Below are 22,299 nucleotides of genomic sequence, written 5' to 3'. Positions count from 1 at the left end.
CAGCAACTGAACAACGAGCAGATCATTTCAAACTTAAAAAAAAAAGTTCCAGCTACATAGCTTGCATTCATATCCCCTTGATATACATAATTTTTATTAGGCTAGCTCTTCAAACTTCCACTCACAGTAATGCTGTATAACTAAAATACAAAAACCCAAACCCTCACTGTGTTACTCATTTTGGAAAGGGAATTCAGTGGTGTATTTTTCTATGTGTGCTTAACATCCTAGTACATGCAACAAATAGTCTCCATTTTCAGGGAAAGTACGAATAAGTTCTCCTTTTTGAGCCAACATTTCTTGTAAGACAGTACTTGCTGTGCAAACTGGATGGCAGCTGATTTTTTTCCAGTCACTGTGAGGTTTCATTATCGATTCCTGTCATAGGCATCAAACCTTCATTCATTCAATCATAAAAATGTGACTTACTAGAAAAGGAAAAATAGAGTCTAAAGGCACAGAATCACATAGCTGCTCTAGTAGGAGTCTGTAAACAGAGGATTGTTTGAATTTAGGAAATCCAAATCTAGGAAAGTAAAAAGGCATCTGAAGCAGGCTTTTGTCTAGCCAACTTCCTTAAAGACCCAAAGGGTTTTGAGGTCTACAAAGTATGCACTAAAATACCATATCTCAAAAAGCAATAAGGCAAATAGTATACTCATTATTTCAAAAAAGTTACAATGGTAGTGTAGGCATACACAGTATAACTTAGTTACAATGCGTGGTACTGTTTCTACTACATAGCCCTATAACTGCTTCCTTTCTACATAATCAGAGATTAAACCGGGGTTCCAGGTGAACACAAAACCATCCTTGTACCACCGTCTACCACTGGCAACAGTTCTTCAGCAGCAGCAGCATTTGCTCTGCCACCTGGGTCACGTTCATGCTGAGGGAAGTCCACAAATCAAAGTTCGGAGATTAAACACTGTCATACTTGTGAAGAGCTTCTTCTAGCTTTTGTGTCACTTTTTGAAAAAAGAGTATTTGCTGTTGCAAGAAATGCTGCATCTGTGATTTAAAGTCCCTCACACGAATTTTGTGGAAATGATTAATTTCTGCTAGGGTTGCAAAAGAAATAATGTTACAGCGTTCTTGAATGCCCTCAGCTTTTTGGAGCTCCATCTTCCCCTCTTCCACATGTCGCTTACTCTCCTTTACTTTGGTAAGGGCTCCTGTGTAAAAAACAAAACAAAGTAAGTGAACTGTGATGACAATGTAGATTCAACTACTGTACTTTAGCAAGTGATTTAATAACAACAAGGATTTGTATAAGGCTCATTCTAAATGTATTTATATATGTGCATATACATATATGAATGAAGAGGAATAAAATAAAAGCTTTTTCATATAAAAAATAATAGAATAGTGAATCTTGTTTAAAAAAAAAACCCACACTTTAAGGCTCTAGCTTGCAAAAGTTAATAAAACATGCCTATTCCACAACCTTAAAAATCAGATGGTGTCCTTCAGAGAATAACTGATAAACATACCAGTAGTGGGAAAAAAAGAAAGCACTAGAAGACTAGTCAGATCAATTTAAGTCTATATAAACACCAGAAAAATAACCTCATTAAGAAATTGGACTTTGTGAAACATCACTTTTCACAATCTCTGTGAAACATCAAAAGGACATCTGAATACACAAAATCTTGCCAATACACCATTCTGATTTACAGTACGGATGCCCCAAAACTAATTATTGAGTACTAGAGAATCTAAAAGTTTATTTTGAAGTTGTAGACATCCAGGTAGACTTAAGACAGTCTTGTAAGAGCCAGAAGAAAAACAGAGCAAAAGACAGTCCTCCTTCTCCAAAAGCTAATTAAAGCACATATATCCCACAAACATGAAGTACCACCCAAAACAGACCTACCCAAAGCAGACTCATATAATGACAGAGTACCAAGATATATCTTAAGACATTCATTTTCTTGGACTCAATTTCCCATGGAGCAACTTCTTTGCCTTAAATATTGCATAGATATTTTATTCATGTAACTAAAACCAATCAGACCAATACAGCTTTTATCTTTTCACAAGATGTTAGCAATAGGACATTTAGGTTACTTGTTCCTTCAACTATCTGTAATGTCTTAATTCTCTTTCCTTTCAGATTACACTTCTTACCGTACATGTGACTACAGTTCAGTGACAGGACTCCCTTTACACTGCCTTGAAGAAATGCTCTTCTGTACTCCCTACAGTGACACTAGCCAGCAAACTAACAGGGAAACCTCTCTGCCTATATATTCTGGGGGGATAACCTCCACTCCATCTGCTAGGAGAGCAGGTTTGTCTTCTTTTCAGCCTGAATCCATGCACGTAGTAAACACCATTAAACAGTAAAAATGCAGTTCATCAGCAGTAATACTATCTTCCATCCTTTCCTTCCTGCGCCTGTTTAATAAGCCATTTCAAATATACCTCCCCCAAGTGCCCTGACACATCTCTGCAATTCAGATCTGGAGCGTGACCTTGGGCACGGACGTGTCAGGGTCTTTGCATGCACAGCGGGTTGGGAGGCAACTGGGGAGCACAGCCACTGCTCGCTGCATTTCATTCAGGCGCTTCTCACATTCCCCCGCCTGCTGCGGCTCATCCCCTGCCCATCTCCAGCCCCTCACCCAGCAGTCAGGTAGAATGGAGGGTCAAGGTATGCTCTTACTAGAAGCAAGTTAAAATATCAGACGATTTGGCAGACTTGGGGGAAAAAGAGTTTGTTGCATTTTTGAAAGGAAATGGGGCTTGTGTCTTGCATTATAAATAAAATCTGGAATTCCTAAAATCAGAGAAGCATGCGTGACTTTTCTCTGTTCAACTTCTAACAACTTGATAACTGTTGCAGGGGGTGTTTTTAATTGCAAACACTCAGGAAATGCTTCCTCTGTTATCGGTACTTCTCTACTCTTAAAATCATATTTTTCTGCTTAATTTGCATTTAGGCTGTGCTGTATGTGGCATCTCCTGTCTGCCAGGAGCTCTCAGTCCTGAGCATAAGTAATTCCCCTCTGGTATGGTGTACTTGCAGAAAGACCATACAATAGATTTTCCTTTTCTTTTTTAAACTGTGGCAGGGAGGTTATTAACAAGGTAAGCACAGTCCACAGGCTGCATGGCCGAGGATGCTGGTGTTCAAGTGGCAGAGGCCACACTATGAACCCGGTGTGCCACAGAGCTGCCTGGAGGCCAAGGGCAGCGGCTCTCCCCAGGGGCTGCGAGGTGGTGCCAGGGCCTGGCTCCACACCTTCCTGGTCCCCATGGCCCACCGGCATGCTGCCTAAAAGCTTGACACCGGCTGCTAGAGCTGATCGACCTCATCGTCTCCAGCCTGGCCCAAAAAAACCACCAGCGAAAAACCTTTTCCACATGCAGTGGTGCCAGCAGTGGGACCATGCCAGAAGATCTGTATTTTCTTCTCTAAGGAGTGAGGAATCTATGAGGTAGGGCATGACCTGAAAAATATTTAATCCTCTGCTCCAAAAAAGACGTTTCTCTCAATAAACAAAACCGGGCTTAGCAGAAATTTTCTCTGCGTTCTGTGGGCATGGCAGGAATCCATGCATGGCTGTGAAAAACTGAAATTTGGGACTTACTGGAAGCCAGATGGAGCTGGTTAAATAAACATGACAACTCTTCAGTTGTGATGTGGGAAACAGCTTTAGATGTTATTTCTAGAATGACCGAACTGGAAGAAAAATACTGAAATTTACAGCATCAGCAACTGAAAGCATAACTAAGTTCTGGAACATGCATAATCTTCAAGTTATTTTACATCAACAAAACCCATACATTACCAAACACTAAAGCCCTCCAGACTAGACATATTATGCATTATGTGGTTTTTGCCATTAAAAAAAAAAAAAAAGATTTATAATTAGGGAAAGGAATCAGAGGGGAAAACTTGCAACCATTAATACTACTCTCTTAATGCATATGGATTCACACTGGTCCTATAGTGGAATTTCCTTTAAAACCGAGGCAGACTACAACCAGAGGTCAGCAATCTATGACAAGAACTTATACATACGCTTAAGTACAAACTTGCTTGTTTTTTTGAAGTGCCTCTAAATTAAATGGTTAATTATTAGTGAAACAATCTTAAAATAACTTAATCAAGGCAAAATTTTAGCTTATTTTAGGACAATCAAAGAACCTTCCCCAAGCACACAGAAATAAAGCCCACGTACTTTATTTTAAGAAGCAAATGATCATCTGTTCTACAATGCCATTTTTAATTTGTTCAGCATCTACTGAGCTTTGCAAGACTCAGTTTAGTAAATCTTAGAAAAAAGCGTTGTTAGTTTGCACGTCTTTGTGAGTAGCTTTACTAACAATAACATAATGCATTTCATCCCAAGTTTTCTCCAAACACTTCTCCATAGCCTACAGCTCTTGTATTCGAATCTACATGAGTAAACTCTGAGCCAGAGCAGAGATTCATTGATGTTGAGGGTGCAATGATCCATGCACGTTTCTAATGGTGAAAGGGGGGAGGAGAACAGGGTGAGGGAATTGGGGAGCAGAGAGCAGCTCCTTGTGTGCATCCCTGCTTGAAAACAAGGGTCTTGCTCAGAGATGCCCAAGTAGGAGACAGGTCCCATGGTAACCTCCAACGCCTCCCAGCCCACAACTCCTAACCCATCTCACCCAGGCCATACACCACAAACTCCCCCACCTTGATCCTCACTAATCTGTCCATTGCCCCCAGCACCTAATCCAGCACCTCCCAGCTCCCACTGCCGCCCCTGCAGGCTGTTGAGGCTGAGCAAGCCCCCTCTGGCCTAAGTACACCTGCACAAACATCTCCTGGTTTCCGAATTTAATGATGTGAACATCCAGTATTGGTTTGGACAATCCAAAAAAGCAAGATATATTTAAAAAACAAAAGCAGAATTATGGCAGCCCTAGAAAAGGCTAACATGCATTTTAGGGAAAAGAAACAGAAGGAGCCACCCTCTAATGCATATTAGCTCAAGGAAACCTCCTGCTGAATACATGGCTGGGATAAATATCTGCCAATGGACTTTTGCCAGAGGGACGGAATACATAAAAATAAATTCTTGGGTTTTTTTAGCTCCAGCTATACAGATTCTGTAAAGCCTTGCCCATGCATTTAAAGCTTCTGGTCCAATGAAAAGACCGTCAGATCGGGAATAGCTTTCAAAGAGCAAAGAGGGCCTGGATCAAAGACGTTGCAAAAAACTGTGCTACATCTATTTCTGTTCTTAAAGGTGGGGAAAAGCAGATGTGAATGCTGTTTTTCATTGCTCAAAGCCTCATGTTAAACAGAAAGTGGTGCTCACTGAATTCTGCTAAGGGCTTAAGAGAAACTCACAGGTTTCAGTACGAGATTAAACAACACAAGTTGATATAAACACATTTAACAAGGAACATTTATAGTAATGTACTACCAGCCAAGAAGACAGTGACAATGTAAAATTCCTGCTAGAAGTAAATACTTCCCAGCTGTAAAGCACACAATACAAACAGCAACTTAAATGGGCACTGAGGAGTTACCAGGAAAAAAAGTATACTGAGTCAGTAAGCTGCCCAGGCAAACATCAGGTTGCCATGAGGCAGTAAGAGTCAAATACATTCAGGAAAATTAAATAAAAAAAAAGAATTCCTGAACCTGAGAGCACTCAGGTTTGGGTCAAACAATATATTTTCACATCACCTGTAGTTTTATTACATTAATGCTTTGAGATTGTATGAAGAGTTAACTAAGGGTAGGTTTGAATCCATACTTGAAATTGTATTCACTCTCTCACCACACTGTAAGTACGCATATATACATGTAAACCCATGCTGATGCATATGTGTCTCCAAGCTCTCCAACTGCATGGTATGATCAGCCTACCAGCAGCCGGCCCTAGACTGGTTCTTCACGCTCAGTGTGCATGACACAAGTCCGAGGTGCAGTCTGCAACAAGACTGGAAAGCAGAAGTTTTGGGGCTCAGCTCATGAAGACTGCAATCAAGACTGCTCTTCACTCAACTCCTTTGTCTCACTTGAAGCCCGGTCTGCCCTGCACCCGCCAGCAGAGGCGATCAGAAGCTGAAGAAGAGCAGTAGCTGCTAAAGGTGTACCATCTTACCACTGCCCCATCTCCACCTCTCCTTAAAGAACCTGAACACCAGCTTTCGAGTGCTGCGTGCAGCAGTCAGCAGTGAAACGTCAGCTGTGTCTGAAGCTACTAATCCAAATAAAGAGAGAACTAGAAAACCGGAATTCTTCGGGGCAGGAGCCCTTTTTACACTGTATTTGCAGTGCTTTCTACAGTAGTCATCTGTTTCATGGCTGGGCTTGCTCGATTCTTAAAAAACACAAGCAGTAATTACTGATACTGTTCATAACAGTATGACTATTTCTGAAAAATCATTGCTGTAGCAGCAATGATTTAACTGTATACAGTAATACTGCATATGGGATGAAACACAAAGCAGCATCAGCTCAACACTGCTTGAATACAGCACTTGAAGCAGTGGTAAGTATCTGTTGAAGTCAGGGAGGTCTGCAATTCACAGTCATTCCCAGGGACGTGTATCATCCATTAAGTCCCCCATATATCAATGCCTTCAGTATCTCTCTCCAAAATACTGATCTTAAAACGCACCCAGCTTGTAGGAGCCAACAAGTTAATTTTTTAGATCTCATAGTTGTAATGCCTTTATCACTTTATTATTAAAATATGTCTTTCACTTCAGTGATGAAATATGCTAAAACAGAGCAAATAGATTTCTTTCACTAGTAGTGAGATAACAGTTTATATGTACGTCAGTTATGATTAGTACTACTCTTTCTTTCAGCAAATACCCATACTCTTGTTAGTCTACTTCATACTATGAGTTAAAGAATTATTGCAGAACAACTGCAAAGGGACTGAAAGAAGACACAGCAGGCAAAAAAGTTAGCCCTGTGGTTCCCCTTGGTATCTTACAAAGAATGTTATTTTCTGAAACACATTTTTAATGAAGCTCAGGGAGGGAGGGAGACTGAAGCAGTGAGCTGGGTGCCAGCTCAACACTACGTGCAGCTCCTCACACGATGGCTCTTTGCCCTTCCCGTCTGGCTCGGCACTGCCAGGAGGCAGGCAATGGGCCAGCACACCTCTGGAGCCGCTGGTCACCCTGCAGGTGAGGAGCAGTAACTGCTCCAAGGGACAGAAACAGGGCACCTGGCCACCAATGCCTCCAACCACAAACCTGTACTTACTCTATTTGTAGACCCTAATCATAAATGACACTGAAAAGGACACCAGCCATAAAAATGGCAGAATGGAAAAAAACCCAAGGAGGGTGATTGTTCTGGCTGACACCAGTGGTAACTGTGGCAAAACCAAAGAGCACCATATTCTTGACCACTGCCTTTGAGAAGTCCCCTGACCAACAGGCTTCGGTGCGACAGCAAGACCGTGTGTCAAAGTCTGAAGGCTCCTCTGAGAGATGGCTCCCTCACGGGGAAGGACAGCTGGGGTCAGAAAACACTGTGATCTTCAAAGAAACTCACAAGTTTGACAAAGAAAATCTCTCAGCAGTTGCACCTCAAAAATCTTGTGAAAATTAAATGACCTATGCAATAAACAATTTTTTCTCTTTCTACTATCAGCAAGCTTCAAAATAAAATTTGGTGCATTACTTACTAGAAAGTAATACAACTTACATTTTCATGCCACCCAACTGCCCATCATATTAAATGGTCTAAGAGTAGGCATGATGTGTCCTTCCAAGCATGCTATTGAAGGGTGAGCTTTGAACTAGTATAACAACTCCCTTTGCTTTACTTTTATTACAAGACACTGTTCTAATATGAGACACCATCTCTAAAAGGAAGGGAGAAAACAATATATTCATGATGTTGCCTTCGTCAAAGGATACAAAAGCAGAAAATATAACTAGAAGTAAGTTTTCTTTTTCCTTACCTAATGGTGAGGTTATTTAAATACAGCTCTTTGCTTCAAGAGCTGAAAAGGCAAACCCTGGGTAGCCCACATGCATGTAGCGGAGTTTTGATTTACCCTCTTGAAAGAAACAATGGTGGAGGAAACAGCATTATCTCTAATCCAGCAGGCTGCTGCCAGAACAAGCCTGTCTACATGGCCATCCCACTTACACAGACCTAGCAAAGATGTTGTTACAGGATGACTCAAATAACTAATCCAATAAAAAACTGCATTTGGCCTGCAGGGGAGAGAGATGGTGGCTTAGATTTATCAATGGTTTAGCTATGTGATCCAGCTCAGCCCAGAGCCACACAATCATTAGCTCCAACACAAGAGGAGTTGCAGAAGCACCCCAGGAGATTACACATAACGTGAAATCCTACTCCAATAAAAGCCCCCAAACCTCCCTCTCTCAATTCAAAGTGAAACAACGAAATTGTGTGTAGCAGAATAGAGATTTTACTACACTGACAGATTATTTGCTTAAGAACGCTCTGAGCACAGATTAACAAAAGAAGCCTACATTAAGATTCTGTAAATTCTTTAACATTTTCTGGTCAAGATTTAGAATGGAAAGCAGCACAATGGGAATTTGCCTGAAATTAAAACCAGAAGACTTCTCCAGTAGGGACTGGACTGTATAAAAGAAATGTCACAAGGAAAAAGTACCATTACAGTAACTAATGCAGGAACAACTTGCTACTTTAAAATCTGGTTTTACAGTTTTAAACAGAAAAAAGTAAGTGATCTCCACATCAAAGGCAAAATCATTAAGTCACTCATTCTTTCCAAAAGTGCCAACACGAGTTTTCAGAACCAGTCTTTCTAATTCAGAGATTATATTCTTCTCCTTAAGGGCGCAAAACTACTTTAACAATGTTCTATTTTTCATAATGAAAGTTAGAAATACAAAAAAAGGTATCAAATTGCAATTACTTTAGTATTACAAGGGGTTTTTGTATAGTTTTGTGAAAATGACTATAATGCTTTTAGAATCTGCAGCCTAATAATGGTTTAAAAAAGTGAGGTTTATTTTTTATTATTTCATTGCCCACTGCTCAAAAAAACCACAGAATAAATACTATTCTATAAATCTAAGCTCATAAATCACAGTACTCTGCTAACATCTAGATTAACATTGACACTACAGGATTATTAACATCAGACAGAATTATTTGTTCTTCCAGTTACCCTGTCGCAAAGCTCATCAAAAGCTGTCACCCACAGATGCATTCTTCAGTTCAAATCACGTTCTAGTCTACGCAATTCACAGATCACGCACAAATAGAACAGTCTTTGCTAGAGATTTCAGAAACTTGATTAACTCTAATCTCATCTGGTGGTTTTAACATACACATTTATTGAATTAGTCTATAACTGATTAATGATGGTGTTAGAATGCACAGCGTCAAATGTCACTCAATTTTAAAGAGCTACCAGGGTTAGTGGATACTATATATGTCTAATTAGTCTTTTTTAAAATTATTTTAAATAATGCAATATTTAAGACCTGATTAGGCTCATTGTGCATACATCTGACAGTTGGTGTACAGACACACAGGAAGAGCATACGCGGCCAGTTTATTTATCTAGAGCTACAAGGACTGCAATCATAGCTGTGCATGTTCAGAGGCTCCAAAATCCTCATGCTACTGAAAAATATTTCAATTATCACATTGGCAACGTGCATTTCAGCTCCAGAGTCCCCCCAGAGGAATCTACCAAGCTGTGGTGTGCAGCACCTCCCATACGATGTTTTTTGCTGGGCCGTGCTACACCACACTGCTATGCCAGCAACAAGCCATACTTTGCCCTTGAAACAGTTGATAACAGGAGGTGAGAGCAAGATGTCAAAATAAATAAAAGAAACTTTACAGAATTATCAGTTTATTGCACCTATTGCCCCACATAACCCCATTAACAAAACAAAAAACCCCACACAGTGCTAGGTAACGGCATGTAAAAACTGCAAAATCAGATGTAAGTTTTCCATTCCTGAGTGCAGTGATTTTAAAACTAACGTGTCTTTAGATGTATTGTACACAAACAGTGTTTTAAGCAAAAAATGACCTTATTTCAGCCACTAAAGGACGTTTAAACTGTGTTCATGAGTAGTTCTGACTTTACAGTGGTATCTGAAAGGAGACCTGTTGGGAATAATTCGATCTTAGGATCCAGCTAAATTATGTATATTGCTGTCCATTATCACAAACATAGCATTTTGCACCACAGCCTGAGAAGCAAACACTAGGAAATGCTGGTTTGGCCCAATTCTAAGGCAGGCTGTACTTTTCAGCACTCACATGTACCATTTAAGGACGACTTCTTTGGTATGGCTTCAGCTGACACTGCAGACAGGGTGGACACACTTGAAAATTTAAGCGATTGCAATTTGCAGAGGTACCAACATGAAACCTTTCAGTGATTTTAAGTACTTCCTTCTCGCTTACATCTAAACAAGGCATCAAATAGGCTTTTAAAACCTGTTTTGCCAGAATTTAAGTTGGTCTATTACAGTTCAGTTGTCATAGGTTCTGAGCACTAGTTTATGCCAATTAGGATGCTAAGAACAGGCGCTTTTCTGCTAGAATGATGCTACAGACTCTATGAATAGCTTTTGTAAATGCCCTGTTCATAATGCTGACTTCAAGACAACCACCTAAATCAGAAATGATGCCGTGCATGCATGATATAAACTTATTTTCAGTAAAACTGGTTAACAGCATATGAGCCAAAATGTCTCCTCTGAATCTACCGAAGATGAATACAAGTCATGGCCAAAATGGATATAAGCATCATTGTATCAAATGGTAACTTCTTCAACATTTTCTTAGGATTCAGGGGATGTGGGCAGACAGAAGGCACGTAACACTGCATATCGACATCCATATACCGCTACCAAGAGAAGCAAGTGTCAATGCAGGTTCCACTGACTCATACATCCCTTCTTTATTGGGGTGCTATAAAAGACCTGCTTTTGGATATTGTTCTCTGTAAAGGCTGAAGGGAAGCAAAAAAGCGAGTACAATTTATGGTGTTTGCTTGTCCATCATCATCTTAGCTCCGCTACTGTCCTAAGATGAGCAAATACAACATGCATAGACAGTTTAACATAAATTCGTAAGAAAAGAGTCAAGATCCAAATGAAATGCAGATGCTGCTCCACTTTTCCCCCTAGTACTCTTTAAATGCTCTCTCTTAGAAATCTGAATGCTGCAGTATCTCTGAAAGGACAAAAAGAAGCAGACTCCTTGTTGCAGGAAAAATATACAAGGTAAGCCATCATTATTGTAACTAATTAAAACGTATTATATAATACAAAAGCAGAACATGAATATTATCCATAAGAAATGCCATACATTATATATTGTTATATTATGTTAATTAATTTAAAATTGTAAATACGTAACATTAATGTATTAATATAGAACTTATTATAATATATAGAGAACATTATAGTTTTATAAAGACAGAAAAGAATTGTCTGCCTTTTTAGGAGGCAGGGATCTGCCCCTTTGAGTTTGGGCTTACACAGAACTGCAAGCAATTTGAAAATGTAGTGTCATTATCACGATATTTGGTAAAATGGTTCTTTCTTCAGTATACTGCCAGTTAGCCAGCATAGCTGTTGATGCACATAAAGACTCAAAATGGTAAGCCTGAAAAAAATAGAACAGCAAGTTGCTTTTTACAGGGGACAAAAAAGCAATGCAAATTCCCAATCATAGCATGAATCAGCTTTTCACATTGTTATGAAAAGAACTGCATGTAGGCATAAAAAGGGTAGTTCAGTTCATCATGATTACCTAAGTTGTCCACCCGTGATGTGTATCTACGTTAAAACAACGGCTGAAACCATCACTTCTTCCTGCTCTGCTACAGTAACAACCCAAAGTCACTGACAAGAACCAAACAGATTGTTTAAATGCGTATGTACTCTGTCACTGATTTGATGAGATTCCACTCCAAAATTCAAAACTCACTTTTCACTAGGGTTTTTTATTTTATTTTATTTAAATCCTCATGGCCTTCATAAAAGATATAAGCAAGATTGTGCAGAACGCATCTGCCATTTATTTGCTTTAGTCTCATGAGACTCATGTTTTGCAGGCTAAGCCAAATGTGATTTCATTTTCTCAATTCGAATTCCCAAATTCTGTGCTATTGGAACCAAGCAATTTAAAAGTCAGGTACCAGGTGGATGAGTTTATACAGTCTGCACACATTAACTTGGCATTTTAACTGTTCAAACAAAGTCTAACAATGAAGTAATGGAAAGATGCTGGAAAGGCTGAAACGTGTCCTTGTTTCAGAGGTGACTTGCAAAATAGGTAAGTTGGCCAGCTTGTTTGGTTTTGATAACATGCTTACAAAGACTTGGGAGAGCTGAGAGCTACTTTCCATTTTCAGCCTACCAATTCCTGCCTTCCCCATTTGGATGGAAGTCCTTTTAGCAAGGCCTGGAGTTCTCTGAGCTGCAAGAGAACCATCTCACCATCTAGACTCTTCATAAGCTTCAAGCTGAGAAGATATTACAGTCTTTGAAATAAAATTACTTCCGCTTTCTACAAAATAACTTTTAATTCTTCAGTATCTACACTGTCCTGCTACTCTCTAGCTGCACACAAGGTTCTCCCAGTAGATAGGACCTTACTGCCTGAGGTGAGCAAGTACCTGTAAGAGCACAAGAGGCAACGAAGCACTGCCTGCGGTCAAACCTACTACAGGTGTGAGCTCTAATCAAAACCTCTCCAGCCTGTTGGGACTACGTGGGCAGTCTGGATAGACGTTCTGGTGTGCAGTAATGCCTGCAGTCTCTCGCACAGGAGGAACAGTTATTCTCTTCCTCTGCTACCAGCTGTTTTTGAAAAAAAAAACCCAAAAAAACCCAACCACCCAACCACTGCGGTTTTATCAGCTATGAAACATCTCTCTGTCATCAAATGTGTATGCTATGAGGCTAGTGGGTTTCAAAATGTAACAGGGAAGAGAAAGACATCATGTCTGCCTGAATCTTGCTCCCTTAGAAAGCTGACATAAGAAAGGATTACAGGGGGAGCGGAAAAGAAAACAAAACCCCATACTTTAAAAAGACCCATGCATCTTTCAGGCAGACAGGGCACAGAAATCCTTTTTTGCCCCCTCTGTTTAATCTACAATCAAGGCTATTGCTCAATTTTAGTCTCGTTTATTGTTGTCCTCTGATTTTACACACACCAAGGAAGCTATAATTTTATACAGTTTCTGAATGTGAAGATTCTTTCACATTTTAGCCATCTAATCTCTGTTTCCTTCAGGTTACCTTCAGATACTGGGAGGTAATACTGGGTGATTCAGCAGCAAGCCGACAATGCTACATCATTGCTGTAACAGCAATGGGGAGGCTGACAGGGCAAAAAATACAAGGCATCCTGGAGCAACCCATCCTTTCTCATCAAAGTCCTTAAACAGATGAAATGCAGGTACCCATCTCTTTTTACTGTTGTAAGGGTCACCTGGCTAGGATTACATGCCTAGCTCTTAGCCAGCAGCTACCTGAGTTGAACCCCATGCAAAGTGTACGTACCTGAGGGACAGGGGAAAAAAAAAAAAGAAGGTGGATAAAAGGAAAAACAGGGATGGAAAAAAACATGTCTGCACAACAAATTTAAGAGGTTAGAAAGTAAACAAGAATAGCACTACTTTCACACTGTGAAATAAAATTTTATGTGTGAATTTTGACCAGTCTGATTTATTTGTGAATATACCCCTCCTTCCCCCTGCAAAAAAAACCCCATTGCTGAAAACGTTACAGAGTTCCAGGTTTCAGTGTTGTTTCGGTTTTTTTGATGCTTGAATTTTTGACGCATTTCCAGCTGGAATGTTTTTTCCCATATAATTTTTTAAGATATTCTAAAAGCACACCCAGCACATTCTTTAAAGCCAATGTCTAGAATTAAGTTTGCTTCAGGTAAATAAGAACATTGGCCTTATTTTACTTTTCACAAACAGTGATCAAGAAGTAAAAAGGTCATTCAGATTTTTTTTTTTAAATAATTCTCTTAAATCTTGGCATGCAGAGGAAACAGAATTCCTGCCTACACCTTTGAAGATATTCAGACCACTTTCGCAAATTTGTTTTGCAAAAATCATAACTAAAAGTTTGTCTGGTATTAACATCACAATGTTAAGATAAAGGAGAAATCTGGAAAGCAGAGATAAAACAGCAAGTTAGCCAGTGCTTCTTCCACTTTCAGGAATCACAAAAGGCCAATTATAGTAATTCCTCAAACAAAACGTGAAAGAAAGAAATGCAAAAACCTGTAACTTCTCTACTCTCACTAAGCAAATATGAAGACAAGATAGCCAGACAAGCATGAGCTACAGTACTAGCATACACTATCTCAAATTCTTACATGTGCATAGATTTTTCTGAACCTGAACTTGCATGGGCCTGCAGTAAGCATTTATGTTGAAGATTACTGAAGTCAAAAGATCTCATCAGTTGAGTAAAGCTCTACCAATTAATATTTAGGAATGATTTTGCCAAGAATGCCTAGGGAATTTCCACAAGTAGACCCTAAAAACACAGAAAAGAATTATATCCATTACAAAGGAAGATGGGAGGCTGCTCTTCTCCTCAAAATTAAAGCAACTGAAATCTAGTGTTTCGTGAAAGATACACCAGTTCTGCAAAAGAAAATGACAAAAGTGCAGCTTAGTTTCTGAGCCTACTGAACTTCATATTCCTCTTCTACAGATGTTTTGCCAGAGGCTAAAGAAAACTGACTACATCTAACATATTTAGATCTTCCACTCCAAAAAACACAGGTATGCACAGGAATACTTTCATGCAAGCACTTTAGAAGCATTTACCTACGGGGGGGTTGAGTGTTAGATTCATACAAGTATTTGGGTGCTTAGAGACACCACTCTGCCATCACCTACCCCTGCAGGTGCCAGTTTTCCCCTAATTGCTTAGTTTTGCAAACAAAACCTGTAAAACAACAAGTTGTTTTTAAGGGATGTGTGCCTTGGGTCTGGTATGCTCTGTGCCAGCCTCAGCAGGACTCTCAAACCAAGCATTTCCAGATGGAAACGTGGGGTTTCCAACTCAGAGCATTCTTCACTGTAGGGCTCAATCCAATGAATCTTCAGACCTGGACTGGAGTGCACACGAAACCGGGTAAGGTCTCTCAGCACTAACAAATTGATCCTCAACTGGCATGTGGGACAGAAAAGTTCAAATTCTTCCTCTGTCTTTTCTGGAGCAGGAACTTTAACTTTTCCTTCCCTCACAGAAAATTCCTTAAACACTGGGTGCTCAAGATGAAGGAAGGAGAGGGAAAGGAACCTTTTAAAGTCTCCTATTGAAGCTATTGCCATTTCATAAGATACTTGCAATATTAATAATAAACAGTTTGACAATATGCCCACAATCCATTGGTTCACGTTTCACACAAGTGACCAAAGTGAGAATCCCTTTCTGCACACTTCAGATCATGTATGATAGCCTCCTCAGCACAGCAGGCAGAAAGACCTGGACCCCAGAGCAATTAAAAGCAGAATGGTTAACAGATTTTCCTGCTGATAGGCAGATGAAGCAACAGTGGGGCTTACATGGCTTTGGTTCGTAATTCTAGGGGAAAAGACAAAGCCCAAACGGAGGGAAATCTTTGTCTCTGACTTGCAGATTCTCTGTTCTTCTTTCTGCAGAAGTTGCAGAAATGATTAAACCCCAGAGGTGCAGACTTCTCAGTCCATACCACAAAACAGACTTCCAAATCACATTCAGCAGCTGTTCAACTATCTGCAGTAGAGCAAACCCGTAACAGGACGATGCAGTTGAATATTCTACCCACAGACATGGGCATGTTTTGGGCACAGCTACTTTTATTTTTTGGTCCTTCCCAGGTCTATGGGAATATAGAAATGGAGTCTAGAAAAGGCCTTGGTTTTTATTCCAAGTGGACAATATATATGCACTATGTAGAAAACAAAGGAGAAGTACTCATAACTTCAGAGTTCAGCTTTTTAAAGGCATGGCCATGTAAGCAATGCATCAATCCGGCTGCTGTTTCTACCACTTCTAAGGGCACTTTGGGGTCATTTTACTGCACAAAGAAGTTGTACACTAGAAAATAAAACACTTGAAGAAAGACAGGTCAACTCTCTTTTTCAGATGATCTATTATCACCAAGAGATATTTGTTTAGTCTATACACAGAGTAATAATTCTTAAAACTGGCAACTATCCCAGATAGTAAATTTAAAAGAAAGCTCTTACATTGTAAGAACACCAAACGGTTCATATTTTCATCTGAAGTTTACAATTTGGAATTGGAAATTTATATCTTGTTATGAGTAACTCTGAAGAGTAATAAACCAGCCATACAGTGGGTGGAGGGGCGGGGGGAGGGGAACCTTCCTCTCAGTTTTCCTCCAGTTTGCCTGTTCTGTAAGGATGTGGACACTCAAGAGACCAACCTTTCAAACCCACTGCATTTTCTGATGGCAAGTATATACCAGGGATAACACTCTGTTGAAGGCAGTGTTAGTGCAAGGGGTGCTGGAGCATTAACAGCTGCATGCAGACTGGCTGTACGTTTCTCCAACCAGCTCCAGGACAGTGCTCTGGCACAAAATCAACTCTACATATGTCATGCCCATGCACTGCTATAGTGGAAGCTCATTTAGATGAGCTTTCCGCCATTGAGCAAGGTAAACCTAACCAGTAAGCGCAAATTCAAACAGAACTATAAAAGAAACAGGGTTGAGTCAAGCACATCTCTTATTATTCCCAATCCTCTCTTCAAAGTCTCGTCTCCAAAAATACTGCAGTGAAGAACTCCATATAGCCTTAAAGCTTGACGATATATTATTTAAATAGTATATATGATCTGCTGTTTTTTTCCACCTAATAAAAAACCTTTCCCTTTATTTTTTTCCAGAAGCTTACAGATAATCCTATTATTAGTTGACAACTCACTTTAAAATGCTCTACTGCCAAACAGGAGCCATTGCCAAGGCCACCCTTCTCTCCACATTTAAAATACCTGAAAGTTGTTATCAGAACACAACGCCACAGCAGCTAGCAGAACAACTGCTCAAAGGTTAGACCGCACACTTCTCTCTTCAAAATAATATTAAGTTTCCACTCACAATTTTCAAGATTCAACAGGAGAATGGAAATCTGACTTTGATGCATACAATTTTTATGAAAAGCTTACTTTCTTAAATAACAAATCCTGCGCTTTGTACCAGCTCTGTTTCCTCAGATTTTCCCAGCAATAATGCATACCTCCCAGAAACGTGCCTTTTTGATCTGTTGAAAAAACTCTTCCAACTCTTTTATCATCAAGATCAAGGTACTGTTCCAGATGCAAGAACCCTGGAAACGTCACGTAAGGGCACAAAAGACTGAATCACCATGACTGACAATTCAAGCTCTGTCTCTTGGGATGCAGACCACCACTTACTAATCTCCAAAAAATAATTCTCAATAAAGCTCATGCATTTTCTCAGGTAGCTGTTACACACACCCATTTCTGCAGAGCATACATGATATTTTCTTGGCTTCTTTTACGGCTCCAATCCCCACACCCCCCTGATGTTCAAACTGAAAACTACAGATAAGGAATGTAACAGCAAAAAGAATGAATGATGGGCTAGTCTTCTCACAATGGTGAAGCATGTAGGAATATCATTAATTTCACAGCAGGGAAATCATCTACACATATATAGTGCTACAAACTTCTGTTTATCTCAACAAGTGTCACTAGTTATAGAGCAGATGATTCTTTCATTTTTGGAGTACAAACAGCAATCTGAACTTCAGAAGCCTGTTTCAGGTAAAAAGATGCTGAAAGGATAACAGGTGAACAACATCTTTTTAGGATAATAAGGGCAAAGGATGAACAACTCCAACTAAGAACACCGTGGTGGACCATTATTCTTACAAGGGCATCAAGAGAGTTTAATGCGTGGCCGAATTGAGAAAGCCCAGCAGCTTTAAACATCTCATCTGACTGTCTGACACTGCAAAATGCACGCACCACTACACAGACCTCAAACAAGGTGGTCAACTGGAGGAGTACCTGCATCTTGAGATTACTTCCTATTTATTACCTACTAGATCAGAGATTTAAGATACCTAACATACAACAAAGAGTAATAGATGTTTTCATACCACTTGATCTCCAGGGTTTGTAAACAAGCCCATTAATCTTTAATGTATCACCAGTATAGGCAGATGTGGTTTCTTTCAGAGATACACAGCCAAACGCAGTAACCTCTGACCAGTAAAATTCCCAACTGCGTCTAGACCTTAGGCGCAGAATGAAAATTGTCACCGACGCCCTTTTTGTATTTTTAGCAACAGTTTACCTGAGCAAACATGGAAAGATTTAACCCAAAGCCAGCAAACCAGACGCAGGGCAAATTTAGCCCCTGGTCACTGCATCTGTGTGCATACCACTGACACATAAAACTTCACTGTTTCAGAAAACACGTAAGGGTGTTACCTTTCTGGACGTGGATGATGTCTGGAAAGTTGGCCAGATGCCCTTGATACAGCGCTAACAAATCCATCACAGGATCTAGGTCCTGCCTGGGCTGATCTGCAAAGAGGTCCCCAATGGCATCGTATGCTTCTGCAGTGAAGGCTATGGCTTGGTTGAGGCCAGCTGAAAAGGCCTGCTGGTCCAGCTCAAATGCCTGACTGAGACACTTAAAGGAGTGCCCCACCTTCTGGTACTCCTTCTTGAAACCAGTGACTTGTTTGCGGGCAAACTCGTTGGCTGTGTGATTAAGCTGCAGGGCGCTCTCATCCATCTTCTTTGTGAAGGCTTTGAAGCCATCCACCTGGCTTTCCACCTCCTGCAAGTCCAGGCTGGCCCCAGGGCCCGTGGGGACACTGATGGTCAGGAAAAAGTTGGCACCCACCATCTCATCCTTCTCCGCCTTGCGCTTGCCTTGTTTCCAGGCCTTCTCATCCGTGCTGGGGCAGGTGAGGAAGTGCTGGAAGGCATCGCACTGAGCCAGCACAGGGTGGCTGCACATGTGGTCCATCCACCAGGCCAGGCCTTTGCGACGTTTGGAGATGAAGTCCTCCTCGAAGCGGCCGGTGGCCTGCTTCTCCGGCAAGTGGGGCACAGAGATGACGGGGAACTTCTCGGCCAGGCGCCCGTAGAGCCAGTCGAAGTGTTTGTAGCGGCGGTGCACCTGCTGCCCGGTGTGGCTGGGCACCAGCTTGTAGGCGATGTAGCTCTTCATGCCCTTGAACTTGGTCTGCTTGGTGGGGTCCTCGATGGAGCACTGGAAGGGGTAGGGGTTCTCCTGCCACTCGGGGCCCCGGGGGCCCAGCACCACGCACAGCTTGTCCCCGTCCTTCACGAAGCCCGATGCCTCGCCCAGCACGAAGGCCTCCCCGCCGGACTTGACGAAGGTGGAGAAGCGGTTGAGGTTGCGGCTCACCGTGGCCGAGCTCTTGGCGCCGCCGCCGCCAGCCGGGTGCGGGTGGCCGGTGGGGTGGCCGCCACCGCGGGAGCCCAGGGAGAGCTCGGAGCGGGTGGACAGGCGGTAGCGGCCAGAGGCCCCGCCGCCGCCCGCCGCCTCGTAGTCGGGGTAGGAGCTGCCCAGGGCGCCCGGCTCGTCGGCCACGGTGGAGCTGTCGTCCCAGTCGTCGTCCCAGTCGTCATCGCTGCCCTGGCTGGGCTGGTAGGGGCCGCCGTAGGGCGCCGGCGGGAAGGGGTACCCGGCGGCGGCGGGGGGCAGCGGGAAGGGCTCGGGCGCCGCCGCCGGCGGGGGCTGCTGCGCCGCCGGCTTGAAGGCGGCGGGGGGCGGCAGCGGCTCGAAGCCGCCGGCGGGGAGGTTGGCGTAGCGGGCGGGCGGCGGCGGCTCGGCGGCGGGGGCGCGGATCACCTGCACGTAGGAGGCCGGGAAGAGGCCGCGGTCGCCGCGGCTGTTGACGCCCTCCAGCCAGCCCTCGATGTCCTGCTCGCTGCAGAGGCTCAGCACCTCGTGCTCGCGCAGCGAGATCTCCCCCGGGTTCTCCGACCTGAAGTCGTACAGCGCCCGGGCCCGCAGCGCCATGGCCCCGCCGCCCGACCGACGGCCGCCCGCCCCCCGCGGGGGCTCCCCGCCGCCGCGGTGCCGCCGCCCCTCACCGCGCCGCGCCGGCGGGGCTGCGGCCGGAGAGCGCCGCTGCTGCCTCCTGCCTCCGCGTCCCGCCGGCGGGGACGCTGCTGCTGCTGCTGCTGCTGCTGCCGAGGCGGCGGCGGCTGGCTCCTGGGGCTGGGCTGGGCTGGGCTCCGCTGCGCTGCGGCGCAGCCGGCTCCGAGTCCCGGCTTCACCCCGGCGGGCGCGGCGGGGCGCGGGGGCCGGGCCGGCGGCCGTCCCACGTCGCCAGTTTCGCTAATCCAGGGCCGAGAGGCAGGGCGGAGCAGCCGAGCGCAGAGCGGCCGCCCCCATCGATGGGCCCGCCCCGCCCCTTCCCGCCCCGCCCGCCCCCTGGCGGCCGCGGGGCCCAGCGGCGGGGCGGCCGGGCCGTGTCGCGGCGGCCTCAGGGGCTGCGGCGGCGCCCGGTCCGCCTCTTGCGGTCCCGTCACTGACTTCTCCGAAGTCTGCCAGATTTCCGCGGCTCGAACACCTAGAGGTTCCTCCCGACCCCCCCAGGCACTTCTCCGGGTCCGGGCTCTCCGCGCCCGCGCTGCGGCGGGGGCTGCACCGTTTCTGGAGGTCCTCCTCCAGCTGCTTGTTGCTTACAAGGAAAAGTAAGGTTGGGGTCGGAAGGCGCGCATTTTAGCTGTGGAGAATGCGTGCTTTAGCCCTCTGGAAAAATGCGGTCACGCTGCCGGTGCTGGTTTTGTGTGGAGCAGCCTCAGTGCCGTCCCCGGTATTTCTTCCCCGCCCTGAATCATTTCCCCTTGTAACTCTTGTGGCACCTGGTCCTGTGTTCTCTAAACACATAGATCCCATCCCGATAATACCTTTTAGCTCTCTTTGGATCATAGAATCACAGAATGCTTTGGGTTGGAAGGGACCTTGAGAGGTCATCGAGCCCAGCCCCCCTGCAGTGAGCAGGGATTCAACCTGTGACCTTGACCCTGGATACAAGTTTCTTTCCAGATTTCTACTTGTTCATGAACAACCGGAAGTTCTCCAGAGGAGGTGTGCCTGTTTGGTCCCCAGTTCTTCATGCTTTCCCATCAGCATCCTGCCAGATGCGCAGCTCTTGCTCGTTTCTCTGACGTAGTTCAAAGGGTATGTTGCTTCTCAAAAGTCTTTGTGACAAATAATTTGTCTTCGTCTGGGGACAATTCGCTGGAATGCTACAAGACCCACTGCTTCCTTTCATTGCTGGTTTTAGTGCTTGGTACTTGGGATTTGCTTTTGTTTACTTTTTTTTTCCTGACCTCCATTTTCCCAATGTTAGTGCACATATTATCATAGGGCTTTTCTGTTACTGTTGCTTGTGTACTTAACATTTTTTGAATAAATCAGCTCACCCCAGCCTAGCATTTTAGCCCTGAATTCCTTTATTAACTCTGGAAGTCTGTTTTAAGCAGTGCCCAAAGAACCACGTAGTTCACCGCACAACCAGCACCTCGGTGGTCAGTTCAGTGGAACACGTTCGTGTTGCATCACCTGTGCCACCATCTCTAAACCCAAGCACTAAATTTGCAGCAGCAAGTTTATGGAGAGCAATTCTGAGTATCAACATCGGTGCTAAAGCGAGAAGCGTCAGGTCTCGTCCCAGGAGACAGCTGGCAACTGCCCAGCATGGTGCAGCTGAAGACCTTGACTTCAGACAACTCTGTGTCAAGGCTTCTTGGTTTCCCCGCCAGCTCACTTGGTACTGGTGGAAGCAGCCTGACCTGGCCTGGTCATGATTACCCGCCCCCCCTCAGCAGGCATTGAGGAGCTCCTCAAGCCCTGCATCAGCATCTGTCAGTGTTCTTGGAACTGCCAAAGCTCTTTTTCCATCAAGGCTAGTGATTGTCAGTGTTCTGCCGCTGCAGCCGGTGCGTGGTCAGTGTCTGCCTTCAACGCAGACGTGGTTCTCTTCTGCCAAATGCAGAGATTGCTGTGGCACCTGAGCCACAGTCCAGCGTTCTTCCTTCCAGCCGTGTGGCCAACCTAGAGTAAGGACTAAAACCCCAACAGGAGGTAGATGTGGGTCAGTTTAACCTTGGTCTTAGATTTCATCCCAGATTCTGACTACTGCAAATCAAGATAAGTTATTGGGATTTTGTATTCCTTCCATAGTTACACATTGATCTGGGCAGTCTTGTGCATTCCTGTCAATCCTCACAGGTTAAACTACAGAAAATGAGCTCCGGATCTGCCTTTTCTGTACCACTTACTGTTTTACA

The 22,299-nt window shown here is 43.6% G+C and overlaps 1 protein-coding gene across 1 annotated transcript; it reads right to left on the bottom strand.

Moving 5' to 3' along the window:
• Positions 1 to 921: 921 nt before the first annotated feature.
• Positions 922 to 20,017, bottom strand: SNX18 (sorting nexin 18). Its single transcript, XM_075726886.1, has 2 exons — positions 18,448 to 20,017; positions 922 to 1,175 (listed from the first exon to the last, which is right to left on the bottom strand). Exons 1-2 carry the CDS (start codon positions 20,015 to 20,017, stop codon positions 922 to 924), a joined length of 1,824 nt encoding a protein of 607 aa, XP_075583001.1.
• Positions 20,018 to 22,299: the final 2,282 nt, after the last annotated feature.

This window comes from Pelecanus crispus, chromosome Z (genome assembly GCF_030463565.1).
Source record: "Pelecanus crispus isolate bPelCri1 chromosome Z, bPelCri1.pri, whole genome shotgun sequence".
NCBI classification, from domain to species: Eukaryota; Metazoa; Chordata; class Aves; order Pelecaniformes; family Pelecanidae; genus Pelecanus; species Pelecanus crispus.
This window is presented reverse-complemented; position numbering and strand designations above follow the sequence as displayed.